We start from the raw sequence: 16,258 nt of genomic DNA on the forward strand, positions 1-16,258 counted from the left end.
TGCCTTACAGACAAGTTGGTAACTCTACATCTTTTATCTAATAACAGTTTAGTTAGCACATGCACCTGCTCACTCAGTTTATTCTTTTGGTGTCTAGCATCTTCCCTGAGATGAAAAAAAGGCCATTAGGATTTGTACAAGCCCAGAGTAAGGAAACTTTGAGAGTCTGAAAAGGCAGAATCAATCATTTGAATCAAATTTAGAGAGCACAGTTTTTCTGGAGGACAGTGAAAATATGTTGACCTACCAATAAGAATTTCTGTAATACTGCCATCAGAGATACCAGGAGGAATGTGGTTTTTATAACAAGCTCTCCTAGCTCAGCTGGAAAGGGAGAACTTCTCTGTGGCTGCTATGTGGTTGTTAAAGTAGCAGTTTGGATACTGCCTTTACTGTTTCTGGGGAAGGAGAGGGAGCATTTCTCTTCTAGTTCACCATTTCTTCTGGATGGTTCACTGACCCTCTTTCCACATCGTGTTTTATAATCAGAATCTTCTGGAGTAACAAGTTGTTGCATAAAAATGGCAAACCAAGTAGACTCTTCCATCTATCAAGGAGTAAATATAGATTTTTACTAGGAAAAACTACAACAAAAAGAAACAAAAAACCCCACAAATCAATGCTAATATGAAGTTTTCTTCCTCCTTTCTTCTTTCCTTTCTATTTTTAACAGTTTAATTGCTGAATTCTTCCCAGTTGTTGCTCCTTGCCTGCCCACTTTGGTGCTACAGATTTAAAGAAGCAATACACACACCCTCAAAGGCAGATTTTTCAGAGAAATCTCACTGTCTTTAACAAGCTCTAAATTTCAGAGCATGAATGGGAAGTACAGTGAGGGAGAAGCCACACTGCATCAGCAGGTTGTTTCTACTGCAGAATCTCTCCGTGTTCCCCATAAAATACCAGCAGAAATCCAGGGTTCAGGACATGCTTGTGCCATAGCACGCCACCACAAGTTGAGATTTCCTCAACACATTGCAAGCCCTTTGCTAGAAAGGTGAAACAATCTAGCATTGTTCTATCTTTGCTGTTCCCAGTCCTGCCTTCATGCTTTCCCATTTTCCTATGGCAACACCCCACCCCACACTGTTGTAGTTTTAGGAGTTATTGTTCACCTGTTGTTGAGATAGGTCAAACAAGACAGGCAGTCCTTTTAAAAAGAGTGCTTACACTGGAATATACATATACACATCTTAGGTATTTAAACAGAAATTTCTTCTGCTGACAGAATATCACAGTTAATAACTCATGTTTGTCTTTTAATCCTCAGTACCACTGGAAAACTACAAGCCTCACAGACATTTAGGTTCTCTTAAAGAGGCAAGTTGCCTTCCAAGCCTGTGGGAATTAGGGCAGTCTCTGAACTGCATTGCTGTATGCTTGTCATTGCTGTGAGTGTGCACTTGTCCAAAAGCAAAAATTCCGGTGCAGCATTCAATGACCTCTTGAAGTTTTTAATGCTATGGATTGCTTAAAGCTTGTGGTTATGCTAAAGGCCATAGGACACAGTTATTCCTTTTTAATATGACATGACTTCTGTTTCCAGAAGACACATTTCTTTTGGTATATGAGCACAGATTTTGTTACCCCCTCTGGGAGAATTCTGCAAAGATACAGCTTAGATCTTCCTTTTATTTTTAAGTGGTTTGCATGCCTAGTCGATACCCTACTTGTTATCCTCAGAGGGCATTAATGTTTATTAATAAACCCAATGATACTATCAAACAATTTGAGACATCACTGTTGGCTGTATTGGTGTCAGGCAATGGAGTAGATTTTGGTAAACAACACAGTATATTAAAAGAAAAAAGACCAAGTGCAAAACCAAAGGAAAAAAAAACAAAACAAATCAAAGAGAGGCCACAGAGTGTTACTTTCTAGCTGTCAATAGTAACTGTGACATTTCATAGCCCAATTAATTATTTGTGGCACATGCTGTTAATGTTAAACGTGTTTGTGAAGTTTAGGGCTTGTCAACAATGCTTACTGCTGTCAGTTGCACCAAAACAGACAGAGGCTAGACATCCAAGAAGGAATCACAACACCTCACACATAGCCTGTGTACCAACAGCATCCCATCCATTCATCACACTCTCTCCAGGTGATTTCTACACTGCCTCTCTGGTATGAATGTACCAGCTTAATACTGCTTCAAGTTGGAGTCTTCGTATAGACGCTCCTGTGCCTACAAAGTAGACACAGTGCTTAGTAACATCAGATGAAACAGCAGGCTCACCTCAATTTCTTAAATAGAAAGTCAGCATAAACTCTGGACTCCCAGAAATCCCTGTGTGTACATATGCACACATGTGCTCCGTATGCCCTGCGGTCCCACCCATATAGAACGCATACGCTTCCACCACTGGGATGACCTCAGTCATTGATTGCTGCTCCCTCAAAAGCCTTCTGAGCAGCAGTTTGATGCTGCTTTGTCACACATAGCTTCCTGCATGTAGTTATAGAAATTAGAATTGCTGCATTTTCTCTGTAATGGTTGCTGATCATAAGCAGGATGGCATCACGTGGATGTCAGTACAGCTCTCTTCAGTTGTACTGGTACAGTCTTAGAGTGGACTGGATTTTCTGCCACCTGCAGTTCTCCATGGAAATCAATGTATGGTACCCAGACAGCCTGATATGCTTCTGATCGACACTGAACATCACTGCAGTAACAGCTATTTATTGCATTAGTAGGCATGACAGACTCTCTAGAGAGATGTTTCATCAGCCCTGTTTGGTAGAGACCACTATCAATCAAAAGCAAAAGGCGACTACAACTATATGTTGGCATGTTGGTTATACAAAAGCAAGCACATCTTGTTGTAGAGATGTGGAGTATTCACGCAGTTTCTGAAATTAGACCACATCTTTTGGAGCTTGAATCTGAAATAACATTGTAGACATCCACTTTTGAGTCTGGGCTCAAATGACCACATGCATTTTCATGCAGGCAAGACTGCAATGAAAATTCAGGAATGTGATGCACTTCCAATTATGTATTGGAAATGATACACCATGTAGTAGTGTCATATTTTTCAGTCTTTCTGGATCTCAGCTGTTTTTTTGCCCCTAATACCATTCAAAGATCTATTTACTGAAAGAGCCCATAAGACAAACATCAACCTTGCAGAAACAACGACTGAAGTGCAAGAGGCCCCCTGAACTCTATGAAATATTTACAGACAGCTTTAGGAGTGCTAGGATGAAGTAAAGTACTTTCAAGTGTAGGCAGAAAACATAATGGATATCAAAATGCTTTTGTAGCCCTTGGTGAGATTTGTTTTCACAGACCTAGCTGCAGCATGAGAAAATGTATGAGATCATCCCATCTGCTGCCTCTTCTTCCAAGAGGGAAGTGGTCCCTGGGCTCTGTTTTGTAACACTTCACTCAGTCTAGCTCTGACTGCCTCTGATAAAAAAAAAACATAACATACCTCTAGGGAGCCTTCTCAGTTTTTCCAGATATCTTACCTTGTGGAGTTTTTAGCAGTATCCCACCCAGAACAGTTTAACATGGTATTTATAAAGATACTTCAGTGTCAAGATCGTTGATTTCATATTTAGCACCGTGCACAACCCTAAGTAATTCCTCAGCCAGTGTGCTGGTCATGGCCTTTAGGTATCTGTTGTAGTGTTCCTCACCATTTAAGCACACTAGAGCTGTGCTTTGCTCTTGCTGAGCCTTCATAAGAAAATACTTTCTAATGTTTTCAAGTCTGTTCCTTCCTGTCTGCTCTTAAGACATGTTATCATTATACTGGAGGAAAACTGAAAAGGAGAATAAGAGTAAGATGTCTTTCATGCTATTCCAGATGTGCAGGCATGGAAAGATCCAATTAAAATATCCAGCCCATTTGCAGTATTTCATTCTCACCTCTAGAATTTATGATAATGCTTTTTTTTTTTCCCCCCCACTTCTGCTTCCTCTTACATTTCTAATATGTCTTATCTTAACAATATCATCAACTCTCTCATTGAAAATTCTCACTGAAAGAAAAGCCTGAAATGCACAGGGGTACAAGTCTTACTGTGGCAAGACTAAGCTGCTCTTTACTTGGGGTTCTCCTAGGGTAAATTCCCATCCTAAAAGCAGCTTACCATCATGACACCATTGACTAAGTGATCATTATTCTTATTTCACTCTCAAGGAAAAGTCTTATTATCAAAACCCTTGACTTTTCCATTGTTGTTTGGGCAGGTTAGGGAAATGCAGCTGCATGTGAGGTTTCTGCTCTCACATGCCTCAGTATCAAGATAACAGAGAGTGTCTTTGCAGGTTTTGTTTCCATGATTTGCTCCCAAATGGGACTGTACAAACTTCACAACTGAACAGCTATGCAGGAGAACTGACTTCAAAGGACCTAATCTGGCATCCTCATAACACTTGTTTTCTTTGCATATTACCCCTTTTGCTTCAAGGGAAAAACTAATGATTAAAAAAAAAAAAAACAAAACAAAAACAACCCACAAAACCAAAAACAAAGCTTTTACCTCATCAAAACAACCTTTAAGAATCACGAAGCTTTTATAAAACATACAGATTACTGCATGTTGTGGGGTTATTTTTTGTTTGTTTTGCTTTCTTTTAAGAAAAAAGAAAAGATGCTAAAATGGCCTTCAAGTAGTGGAGGAATGTGTACACGTGCTTTAAAATTTCCTAAGTATTTACAATTGAAGAAGAATTATTTTCAAACTGTGTGACCACATTAATTTACCACAGCTTATTTCAAGTGCTAACAATGTCATCAACTTCATCAACTCCCTCATGAAAAAGCTCTCTGAAATAAAGCCTTGAAATGCAAAGAGGCACAAGTCCTACTAAGGCCAGACTAAGCTGCTCTTTACACGGGGTTCTCCTGGGGTAAATTCCCATCCTAAAAGCAGCTTACCATCATGACACCATTGACTAAGTGATCATTATTCTAAATTTACTCTTGAGGAAATGCTGTCAAGTAAGACAATACATTTGCCTTACTGTTAATAACTGTAACCACAGCACAACTTAGTAGCAGTCAGGTGCATTTCAGTAAAATTAGTGCATTGGTTTAGTAGGTAGAATGGACACCACATTAGGAGAAACTGCCTTTAAGTTAGTATTTTCCTGAGCAGAGCACGTGCCTGTATTTTTGCACACTACTAAGTGTAACAAAAAACACTGCTTTGGTTTGTTCCACTATTATAAAACATGTTGACTTCTGCTGCCTGCAGGACTTTCAAAACTAACAGGTCCAGCAATAGCTGCGCTCTCTGTAGGATATATAGCAACTAGGTTGGTTCTTTTACAAAATAACTTTTGATTATGAAGGAAGTTCTCAGCAGCTACAACTATACTATACTGAAGACAGACTTTATAACTAGAGACAAACAGAACACAAGGAGGTACAAAACCAGTTGTTACAGTTAAAAAATAAATAAAACCTTCATTTATTTACATGATACAGAGGAGTACACCTTAGTAGCATTTAGATACCTTGTTTTCTAATGCCAATACCTGTCTAAACTCAGTACTGCTACTCCTGTCACAAACCAACAGAAGCTGAGGAAACTAAGCTGGCATGTGAGATAGAGCACACAACATGTAATCATGGAATCACAGAACAGCGTTGGTTGGAAGGGACCTTAAAGCCCACCCAGTCCCAATCCCATGCTGTGGGCAGGGCCACCACCCACCAGATCAGGCTGCCCAAGGACTCAGGGATGGGGTATTCACAGCTTCTCTGGCCAGCTTGTTCCTGTGCCTCACAACACTTCAGGTGAAGAATTTTCCCCTAATATCTAACCTAAGCCTCCACTTTTATGATTTAAAGCCATTCGCATATCCTCTGCCTGTTCTTGCTCATCTTTAATAGAGGGCAGCAGTGACACTTAATTAACCTGTTCAGGATTCAGAAGAGGTTAGGGGTAGGGCTCTCAGTTACTCCCTCAGAGATCACTTATCTGGATTTATTCCGATTGAGAATTAAAATATCCATCTAAACATTTGCCAAGGACAGTCAGCTCATAACCTCAGGAAGAGTGAATTCTGTAACAAAACATAGAGTTCAAATGGTGAAAAGAATAATTGCAAAGGGAAAATAAAAATAAAACCGAGCCTTATTATTAGTACATAAAATGGATATGACACTATACTGACAGTTCTAAGAAGTTAAGTTTTCTCATCCTGCTCCTGTGAATATGGGTGAAACTCTACTTCCCCTCCCAAATATACACACTGGGTTAGTATCTGTCATGATGTTTCAAAACTGAATTTCAATTTGTGGAAGTGCTGCAATTCACAAAAAGTAGTCCTTTTCAGGGCAGTGTCTATTATTAAATAATAGAGTGATAGTTAGAAACTAGGAAAGTGTCTATCTCTATCCCACTCATGGAGTGAAGAAAACAGTTCTGGAACAGAATAGTTGCACTCCCCGCAAGTAATGAGACTTCCAATGAGACTGGAACAAATTCAATGCTGAACCATCATGATTCTAATCATCTCAGAAGAGTGGAAACAACCATTTTTTAAAAGATGTAATTCTAGATAATAAATACCACAGAAGAAAAATTATGAACAATTAGGCAGGGGAACTCTTTCTGTACTCACACAGTTTTTTCTTTTAAAAGTTCTGATTGTTCTTTAAAATGACTTCACTCTATCCACTTTGCTTTCATAAACATTGCAGAATGGGGATGAACGCCAACGATTCATTGTCTGTGTTTATTTCACAGCTGTTCACTTAACAAGCCTTTTTGGATACTTTGCTGTGTGTTCCTAAAGTATGCTCCCAGTGTGATGCTTTGATTCCAAGGGTAGGTTTTCTCTGTCAGGTTGCAGACAAAGGGGCTCGTTATTGCTGATTAGACCAACAAGGCTTTCACTTTCCTGTGCACAACAAGAGCTCCTTACAATCCATAAATATCCAGGTGGTTTGAGCAGACAAGACCAGATCTGATCCTCAGCTCCAATTAGTATTACACTGCTGAATCCATACTATGTCTAGCGAAGACACAGGATAGCTGTGGCATTCACTGCTCTCCATAGACTGTAGATGCTGAGTCCTTAAACAGACTAAACGGAGATTCAGAAGGATAAACTTAGCAGATCTATTAGGTTGTGTAAGCATTTTATATATAATACTCAAATAAACAGGATTCCTCACACACCCAGAGTTTAAGATTGTGTATACTTTACTGGAGCAGAAATACAATCAATTTTTGCTGTGTGCATACTTCATTGTGTATGTTTATATATTCACAGGAAAACAAAGCTTGCTGCTGGTGTTTTCCTCTTTAAAATGCAGAGAAAATATTTGATTTTCAGTTTAATTTCTGAAGATGCCAAGTCCTGGCCAATATAGTTGCTGCTACTACAGGCACCAGCAGTCTGCAGCTGCCACAGTTAAGTAGACTCCACAGCATCTCCAAGTACAACCTTTAATTCAATTGGCACTAGTTGAATTCATAACACTGGTAAAGGAAAAATGTGAAGCCATTACAAATTTATGTAAATCCATCAATTTCACCCATCAGACAAGCCCCTCTAAAACCACATTTCAACAAGCTTGGTTTAGAAGTGGCCCCAGGTTAGTAGTTACCTACTTTAGAATGACTCCGTATGCAAAAATTAAGCACACCTCAAGCTTACTGTGCAATGCTTTATGCCCCAGTCATTCTAAGGTTTGAATAGCTCTCCTTTAGAAGCTCAGGGCTGTTCCTCTAGGTTTCTGGGGCCTGGAAATTAAAGATGCAGTTTCAAGGCACTTCTGGGCAGGATACATATGTGGTCAAACAAAGCAGCAGAGTTACATTCTATACTTTGTGTTCCGTGACAGTGAGTGACAGGTAAAGATGGTATATACATGTAATTATTAACAACAATAAAGGAGCATAGCTATAAAAAAAAAAACTTAGTGCGTATCTATAAAATTGTTTTGTACCTTTTGAAGCACTTCATGAGTCCTCTAGGCAACTGGACTGTATTCAAAATCCTTTTACATTATGTTTAAATAATGTATGTTAAATATTAAACACATATTTTAATTAGCAGAGTCCTGAAAGCAGCTTCAGCCCTCATTTTTCAGTTGCTTCTATGGCAGTATCTAAATATTCAAGGTACAATGAGAGTGCTGCAGGCAGGCAATGGAACATCAAGGATTATCCAGTGCAAAACCACAGATTCTAACAGCAACTTTAAAAAGATGATCAATGTTAAAGCTACCTGGAGCAAAACTCAACCTAACAGGCAAGATAGTAAGCAGCACTATAGAAAGAAATAAATAGAAATAAATAGAAATAAAGAAATAGGAAACATTTTTTTTTCTTTTTGTGGTCAAATGCAAAACAGCATTGATAGCAATGCAAGAAAGTAAAAGAGGAAAAAAAAGAGATTCTGGATTTTCCAGATCCAGAAAAACTGGAACATGGCTGCTGATGTATCCAAGAAAAACACAGAGACTTTTCTTCTTTTCCAACTATTGTTGTTACTAGTTGGGTACAGGAAGGGTCTCATGATAAACAAACGTGCTACAGCATCCAGAATATTTCAAATACAGGAATTAATAACACCCAGCAAAACACTAAGACCCAAATGCACTCCCAAGGTGGACTCCAGTATTTCACAACGTGTTTCTTGTGCTCCAAATGAAGATCGCATACTAAGCCCCCTCCATCTGGGAGCAGAAACTGTGGGTTACAGGTGTTCTTCAGCTCTTCCACAGTTGTTATACTGTCCAGTGAGCACTATTTCTTCTTGAGAGCCCTCTTTCCTTCGCCCTTCTTTGGTTTTTCCTTTCCACGGAGCTTTTTCAACCGCCTCATCTCCTCTTTGAAGTCTTGATGCTCATCTCTAAGTGGGGAAGAAAAGAAAAAGCTGCTCTACTTCTTGGAATATCTAGATGGAAAAGCTCCTTTGAACCTCATGATAATGAAAAAAATATACATCAACTTTCTCAAACAAGAAAGTTCATACTGGAACACAATGCAATACTGGAACACTGTGCTACTGCTAGCAGTAATTTTGACTGAAATAATGCGAAAGAATTGCTCTGCATCTTTCAGAACTAGCAAGGTTGCTCTTTTCAGCAAGAAACAGGGTGTGTGTATGTCCATATTCACACTTGTGTGTGTATGCATTTCTTACAGTGTTCTCACTTACTCATTCAAACACAATGGAAAACAAAAAAAATGAGCAAGCATGAGAATTTCCCTCTTAGCATCTAACCCAGCAGTTTAGCAATAGCACACTGCTTTTAGATGCTCTACACTAAGTTCAGGTCATTAGCTTCTAAGAAGAGAGGGGCCCATGGAGCAATAATTAGTACATGACACCGCTCTCAGGCGACTTCAACAATGAGTTATGAAGAAAGCATCAGCTCCTGTAGACCCTTAACGGGAAAATAAAACAGAGGAGGAGGAAGGTGCTGACAGAGATAATTAACCTTCAATAATGTTACAATAAATTCTATTTAATCTCTTAATCCACGTTTTTCTGTGCAAAGTTATTTTTCAAAAGTGACAACTGCATTCAAAGTGGCCTAAAATGGCTGCACTGCTATTTTTAAACACAATTTTTCTAAACAAGAAACAAAACGCTTATAAATTATTATCAGGTCCTTTTAGTCTACAACCTGTTGTCACATGTTTCTAGGCAGGAAATCTGATTCTCTACAAGCTCTCTATAAAGATAGCAGCTAGAGAAGGAACCCTGAGATTAGGAAGGAAGAAGGGAAAAATACATTATTATGTCACTGAAGCTTTCTGTGTCCATACATAATAAAGTGTTCACACGCTCACCAAAACCAAGAGTATCTTGGAGGCAGTCCTTCACAGGCCAAACTGCAACACTAACAATAGAAATTAATCTGGTTTGATTTTACAAGGTTAGCAGCCAGGTTTTTAAGGCAATTCTTCAGTGCTACCTGACTGAAGTCAAAGGACTGCATTTGACACCTGCTGATGTTCATTAGCAGTGAAGTTTTTTTCTACTCGAGCGTGGAAATTCATGAAGAAAGTACACAACTGCCTTTGATGAAAATGAAATCAATAAGGGTATTAAGTCATATTTGAATTTAATTTACTTAAGAATAAAAAGCTCCTCCAGTCAAACACAGATTTCTCTTCTAAATTTCACTTATTTTTTGAATGATTCATCAATACAGGCTAACACTTCTCAGTGCAATTTCTATCGTAATATTATCACTTCTTTAAAGCGCATTGCTTTGGCATACTCAGAACCAGACCCAGCTCTTCTCTACAGAGCAGTTCTCCTGACATTCCCACACAGGGTAAGAACTATTTCTTAAATAACCAGTTGACCATTGTGACATCGGAAGTCTTTTTCATAGAAGATTCTAATCAATCAGACATGAAATGTTATTTAGACAACACTCACATATTTTGCTCTCCTTGCCCTCAGTACAAGTACCAATTTCCATAAGCACCACATTCTGAAGTGGACTTTTTTCTATTCCTCCTGTCCATAAGGAAAAAATTACAACAGAACTCATCCCCACTATTTCCATCTCCAGTCCTGCTCCCATCCCATAAGCAGGGCACTTACCTGTAGAGACCAAGAAAACGGAGTTTCTTCATGAGGGCATAGTAGGTGTTGTGAGGAGGATACCAGCTGTAGACCTCCTCCCTTTTGGCTATAGGCTGCTCACTGAATAACTTTACAACTTTCATGGATTTTGAGTCAGTTGGCCTGACAACTTCTCCAAATATCTGAGCACTCAGACGGGCCATTCGAAGGGCATAATTGGAAACGTTGGACATTTCCCAAAGATGAGTGGGCACACATACACAGCTGGACCTTCCTGCAAAAGGAAACGAGATCCACGAGATGCCTGAGCACTGCAAGCTATCCCATAATTAAAGCAATCAAACCAACTTATTCAGATGTGTACACTGCACACATCTGAAATAATACATTCCTTCCACAAAAATCAGTCTAATTTCAATACACACAATAGTCTTACGTATAAAGAATATGCCAACACTACTTTACACTCTAACTAGGACATTACAGAATTACCTATGCCGAATCACCTTCGCACCATGCCTAGTTTTTCTTAGCAGTTCTCACCAGCCTGCTAAGAGTTACCTTTTATACTCTAGGCACAGAAGCAATTACAGAGTGGACTCCGTGAAAAATGGTGTCCCACTGTGACGCTTCTGACTGCCACAAAAGCACAAGACACAACATAAATATACTGGGAAAGCAGCCTGGAAGTTTTGCTCTTGAAAATTTCTCACTCTGTTTAAAGCACTGCATGAACTCTGCTACAAAAATGGCCTATTAACTGTACTGTTTCTCTGTATCAGTCTGAACTACCAATTGATTAAAGACATCTGTCCTATCTCAATTCCATTTCCTTAACTATTTCTACCAGCTGTCTCTCCACTCTCTTCGCACATCTCCTTACACCTTTTCATTTTATAAAAGGAATGAAATAATTTCTCCACATCAGATTTTTTTTTTTTTTTTGCCCCCTAAAATCTCACATCAGCAGCTTCCCATTCTTTTTAGCTGTCTCCCACCTAAAGACATCTTGCAGCAGAAAGAAGTGTGTGAAGGCACAAGCAATTGTTACTGGGCCCACAGAGACAGCATCCACAGTCTCTCAGAGGGCAGTGGAAAAGGGTTCACAAAATGCAATCCTACCCAGGAGTTTTAGAAAAATTCACTTTTGGGATGCAATGGACAAGAATAAAACTTCCATGACTCTGTACTTGAAGCTATACATTGTCTGTAATGTGTCTGTTTGAATAAATGATGACAAAAGTCTCCAGAAAAATCAAGTGGAGTTTGTTCGCTATGCACGCCATGCTTCCTTTACATTTTTAAATTCTTGTTTTCAGAAGCACTGCACAGCTGATTCCAGAAGATAAGCACAAAAAAATGAGAGAGCATGGAGCTGGGACTACAGCAGGACAGAGCCAAGTTCATCTTAGCGTGGTAACGGGGAACTATTTCTTAACAACACAAATCCAAAATATTTGTAACCTCTCTTACACACAACTACCCTGGAGTACTGATGTACAACTGCCTCCTTTCAGTCACTCTTGTTAGCAAAGCACTACAAGAGCAAGAAGAAAATAGAGCATGAAAGCAACACAGGTATTCTGAGCCAAAGAGAATAATGGCAAGAGCAACAAAAGGGAAGGCCAAGTGTCAGAGCCTCCAAAATAAAGCAACGAGCCTAACAGGAAAAGACAGCTTTCAAATGATGGCAGGGTGGCACTTCAGCTTGTGCATCTATTACACAGGGGAATGATCGCTGACTTGCTAAATCAATCATTTCAGCAAATCCAGTCCTAAATCCTACATATAGAGATAAAACAAATCATCCCCAAACTGACATCACTGCTCTGAAAGTATTACCAGACTGTACTCAAATGCAAAGCTCGCTTAATCTCTTCCAATTGCAGCCTGAAGATTAAAATACCTTGAGCCCCTACATGACGCAGAGCAGCGGTTTGGGGACCTGCTTTTCACTCAGAATCATTGAATTGCTCAGGTTGGAAAATACCTTAAAGATCATCTAGTCCAACTGCAACCTAGCCCTAACTAACAACCCTCCACTAAATCATGTCCCTGAGCACCACATCCAAATGGTTTTTAAACACATCCAGAGATGGTGACTCAACCACCTCCCTGGGGAGCCTATTCCAGTGCTTAACCACCCTTTCTGTAAAAAGGTGTTTCCTGATATCCAACCTAAACTTACCCTGGCACAACTTGAGGCCATTTCCCCTTGTTCTGTCACCTGTCACCAGAGAAAAGAGAACCCCTAAAGAAATCCAGACCTCGGTTAATCACTGCCAGTCCAACAACACGTGAGAAATGAGGCTGCACTCCATAACACCCTGCTTCAGAGTGACCTCAGATTCCGTGGCACTGCTGGGTAGGCAAACCTTGTTATTTCTTGTCCTGCGTGGTTTTTCTTCCTAACACACCAGCTTGCCTCAGACACCTCCTTCCGGCTCAGCACAGACCAACACCACCCCTTTCCCCCTCCACAGCAGCCTCACATTCCCACAACCAGCGACACACAGCCCACCCCGGGAGCGCGGTCCCCACGAGCCGCGGCCATCACAGCCCAGCCCCCAGCAAGCCCCGGCCGCTCTGCCCCTCACAGCCCCTCCTGCTCCCCGCAGCCCCTCGCTCAGGCGGGGGCTCGGTCTGAACGCTGCGACACCCGGGGACGCTCAGCATAGTGCGTATCTCCCGCGCAGCAATTAACCGCTCACCCTTCACAGCCCCGCAACGGCCAGCGGGCAGAGCGGGCCGGAAAGCGGAACTCAGAGCACTGCGCATGCGCGGTGTTCATCCCGCCCCAGAGGGCGGTGCGTGACCTCCGTCTTGAGTGTGTAGCGCTTTGCTGTCCAGTGATTACCTTTTTAAACTCAACGAATCCCAAAATATTTTATTCCGTATAAACATGAGTAACTGAAATATGTCGTATAAAATGACAGACTTTATGTAACATATGTTTTAGAAACTCCACTGAGACACTTCTGCTGCCCCTGTGAGGCTTTGAAGGTCAAACAGGCTGAGGGAGCTGATCCTTCTCCTCTGCCCGGCTGTACGGAGCATGCTTTAGGGTTTGGGCCTTTCCAATCCACAATGATTCCGTGATTCTTTGTAATCATTATTTATTCATTTACACATTTACAAAGGAGAAGTGTAACCCTGCTAGTCCCACTGAGGCGGTGGCCTCTTGCAGGGTGGCTGTGGGTCCTGGTCACTGTCAGCCCTCCTCTTAGGGGGCCGCCGTGCCCTCTCAGGAGACTGGCCAGGAGTGGAGGGGCTGCTGCCCCGGGCAGAGGGACCTGCTGCTGCCTCCTGCTCCATCTCCTCGCAGGGCCGCTCCACTTCCCTCGCTGCGTGTGCAGCGGGGCCGTGACTGGGACCCGCATGAATGTCAGCCCCTGCTGTGCTGGGCTGCTCCTCTCTGCTGGACGTCGCAGTGCTGCCAGAGAGTCCGGGCCTTGATGTGAGGGTCACCTGTGGGGAGGCTGTGGGGCCAGGGGCGGCCGCACGGCTGTCCTCCTGCCCCCTGACTGCAGGGCCCTCCTCCTGCGCCCCAGACACGTGGGCGCCCTGCAGACCCAGCAGTCTGTGGGCCTCCTCGCTGCACTGGTGCACAATGGTGTCGAGGAGCACCTGGATGAACGTCTCAGTTTCGTCCTCCAGCGCAGGCCACATCAGCTCTATCAGCTCCTCTCTGTTCGGCCCGATGTCACACAGAGCATCGAAGATGAAGCTCTCTGCTGCCATTGCCGGCCACCAGTCAGTGTCAAAGATGGCTCTCAGCTCCCGGCGCAGCCTGGGCAGCACAGGGTCCAGGATCTCCTGGTGCTGCCTGAACAGCTGTGCCCAGGCCAGAGGCCGGAGACCGCCCACCAAAGGACCCTCCTCTGCCTCCTCTTCCTCCAGCTCCTCATCCTCTTCATCCTCCTCATCCTCCTCCTCATCTGTCTCCTCATCTGTCTCCTCGTCTGCCTCCTCATCCTCTTCCTCATCTGAGAATGGCAGAGGAGACAGCGAAGGGGACGATGAAGGACTAGAGCTGCTGAAGTTTAGAGCAGTGCCTTCCTGGAAGGTAGGTACTGGTGGTGCTGGAGGCCTGATGATGAAGTTCAGGTCCTCACTGTCATCCCGCGCAGCGACCTTGACCACTTCCATGTCCCTCCTGCAGAGCGGGCAGCTCTTCTTCTGTTTGCCCCACCGCAGGATGCAGCCGAGGCAGAACTCATGATGGCATGGCACCACGTAGGCAATGTCCTGGCATGCATCGTGGCAGATGGGACATACCCATTCCTGCTCTGCTGCCATGGTTCTTATGCTGTGGCCCACTGGGGAGTGAGGATGAGGTGTTGCTCCTCTTCACCAATGCCACAGGGGTGAATGTTGCGCACTGCAAGAGGGAGAGAGGCTGCAGTCATTCTCCATCCCATGGACAGACAGAAGAATAGCCCAGGTCCCTTAACAGGACACCCTCCTGGCCCCACATCTGGGTCACGCTATGCTCCACACCCTCAGAGGTCCCTCAGCTGCAGCCCTGACCCTGGCAGCTCCCTGAGTCCCAGCGCTCACCCAATCTCTTCCCTGGGGGACGTGTCCCCACCCAGCTCACCTCTGCTGCTGCACGTGCGCCCGTGGGGTCCTGGCTGCCTGAGCCAGGCAGGCCAGGGAAATGCGGGTGATGGCCGTAGGGACGGGCAGCGAGAGCCGCTGCCAGCAGTGCCCAGAGCACAGCCCAGCACCCAAGACAAATCTCGCTCCACCTCCAACCTCGCACACGCGCTCGGCAGGAGTCCAGGCTCGAGACTGACTGGGCCAGGCTCTGCCCACGCCCAAAGCTGAGCAGTGATGGTGCTGTGGTCACAGTGCATCTCTTGGTGACATCACAGCCTGTTGCTCGGTGATGTCACCACGGTTCTTCTGCCCCTACAGCAGTCACCCCAGCAGCCCTTCAAATTTGTATGTCTGCACTTGTTTCTGAGTCCTTATAAGCATGCCTGCAAGATGCACAGCTTCTAAATTTTGCTTCTTTTCCTTGTTCTTGTAGAGGAGAGTGCTCATCATTAATGAATTCAGCATCTCCCCACTGCAACCTCATGGTTTTTGAGTGCTCTGTGGTTCTTTAGAACAAAATAAATGGCATAAACATGTTTGCTGGTGATAGATTGGTGGAGGGGAAGAAAGCAGCACTGTGCGCATGGCAGCCCCAGCTCTGTTTTGGGTAGAACTGAGACTCTGTGGAAGAGAAATGTTGGAGAGTTGGGTGGAGAAGAACCTGATGAGGTTCAACAAGGACAAATGCAGTGTCCTGCAACTGCAGAGGAATAACTGCATGCATTGATACAGACTGGGGAATGGAGCTAGAAAGGCAAACTTTGGAGAAGAACCTGCATGTCCTGGTGGACAACAGGTTGAACATTAGTCAACAGTGTGCCCTTGTGGCCCAGAAGGCCAGTGATATCCTGGAGTGCATTCAAAACATCATGGCCAGCAGGTTGAGGGAGGCGATATCTCTCCTTTTCCTTGCCCTGGTGAAGCCACATGTGGAATTCCATATCCAGGTCTGGGATCCCCAGTTCAAGCAACACAGGGAACTTCTAGAGAGAGCCCAGTGGGAGGCCACTAAGGTCGTTAGGGGCATGGAGCATCTCCTGTATGCAGACAGGCTGAGAGTGTGGGACTGTTCAGCCTGGTGAAGAGTGGTCTGAGAGGAGGATGTTATAAATATCTAATGGGTGGGAGTCATGCGAT

The 16,258-nt window shown here is 43.2% G+C and overlaps 2 protein-coding genes across 4 annotated transcripts; both read right to left on the reverse strand.

The window, feature by feature from the left end:
* Window positions 1-7,149: 7,149 nt before the first annotated feature.
* Window positions 7,150-13,332, reverse strand: MRPS33 (mitochondrial ribosomal protein S33). Of its 3 annotated transcripts, none has more exons than XM_031589797.2 (3): window positions 13,231-13,332; window positions 10,538-10,793; window positions 7,150-8,824 (listed from the first exon to the last, which is right to left on the reverse strand). In XM_031589797.2, exons 1-3 carry the CDS (start codon window positions 13,295-13,297, stop codon window positions 8,719-8,721), a joined length of 429 nt encoding a protein of 142 aa, XP_031445657.2. In that variant the 5' UTR covers window positions 13,298-13,332; the 3' UTR covers window positions 7,150-8,718. The 3 variants fall into 3 exon arrangements, with proteins under 3 accessions (XP_031445657.2, XP_031445658.1, XP_031445659.1); XM_031589798.2 differs by having other exon boundaries at window positions 13,224-13,278; XM_031589799.2 differs by lacking the exon at window positions 13,231-13,332 and adding an exon at window positions 12,708-13,205.
* A 2-nt stretch (window positions 13,333-13,334) lies between these two features.
* Window positions 13,335-14,818, reverse strand: LOC149919641 (uncharacterized). Its single transcript, XM_090144399.1, has one exon. It carries the CDS (start codon window positions 14,816-14,818, stop codon window positions 13,676-13,678), a length of 1,143 nt encoding a protein of 380 aa, XP_090000525.1. The 3' UTR covers window positions 13,335-13,675.
* Between the last annotated feature and the right edge of the window lie 1,440 nt (window positions 14,819-16,258).

Source organism: Phasianus colchicus, chromosome 1, assembly GCF_987193195.1.
Source record: "Phasianus colchicus chromosome 1, bPhaCol1.hap1.1, whole genome shotgun sequence".
Taxonomy (NCBI): Eukaryota; Metazoa; Chordata; class Aves; order Galliformes; family Phasianidae; genus Phasianus; species Phasianus colchicus.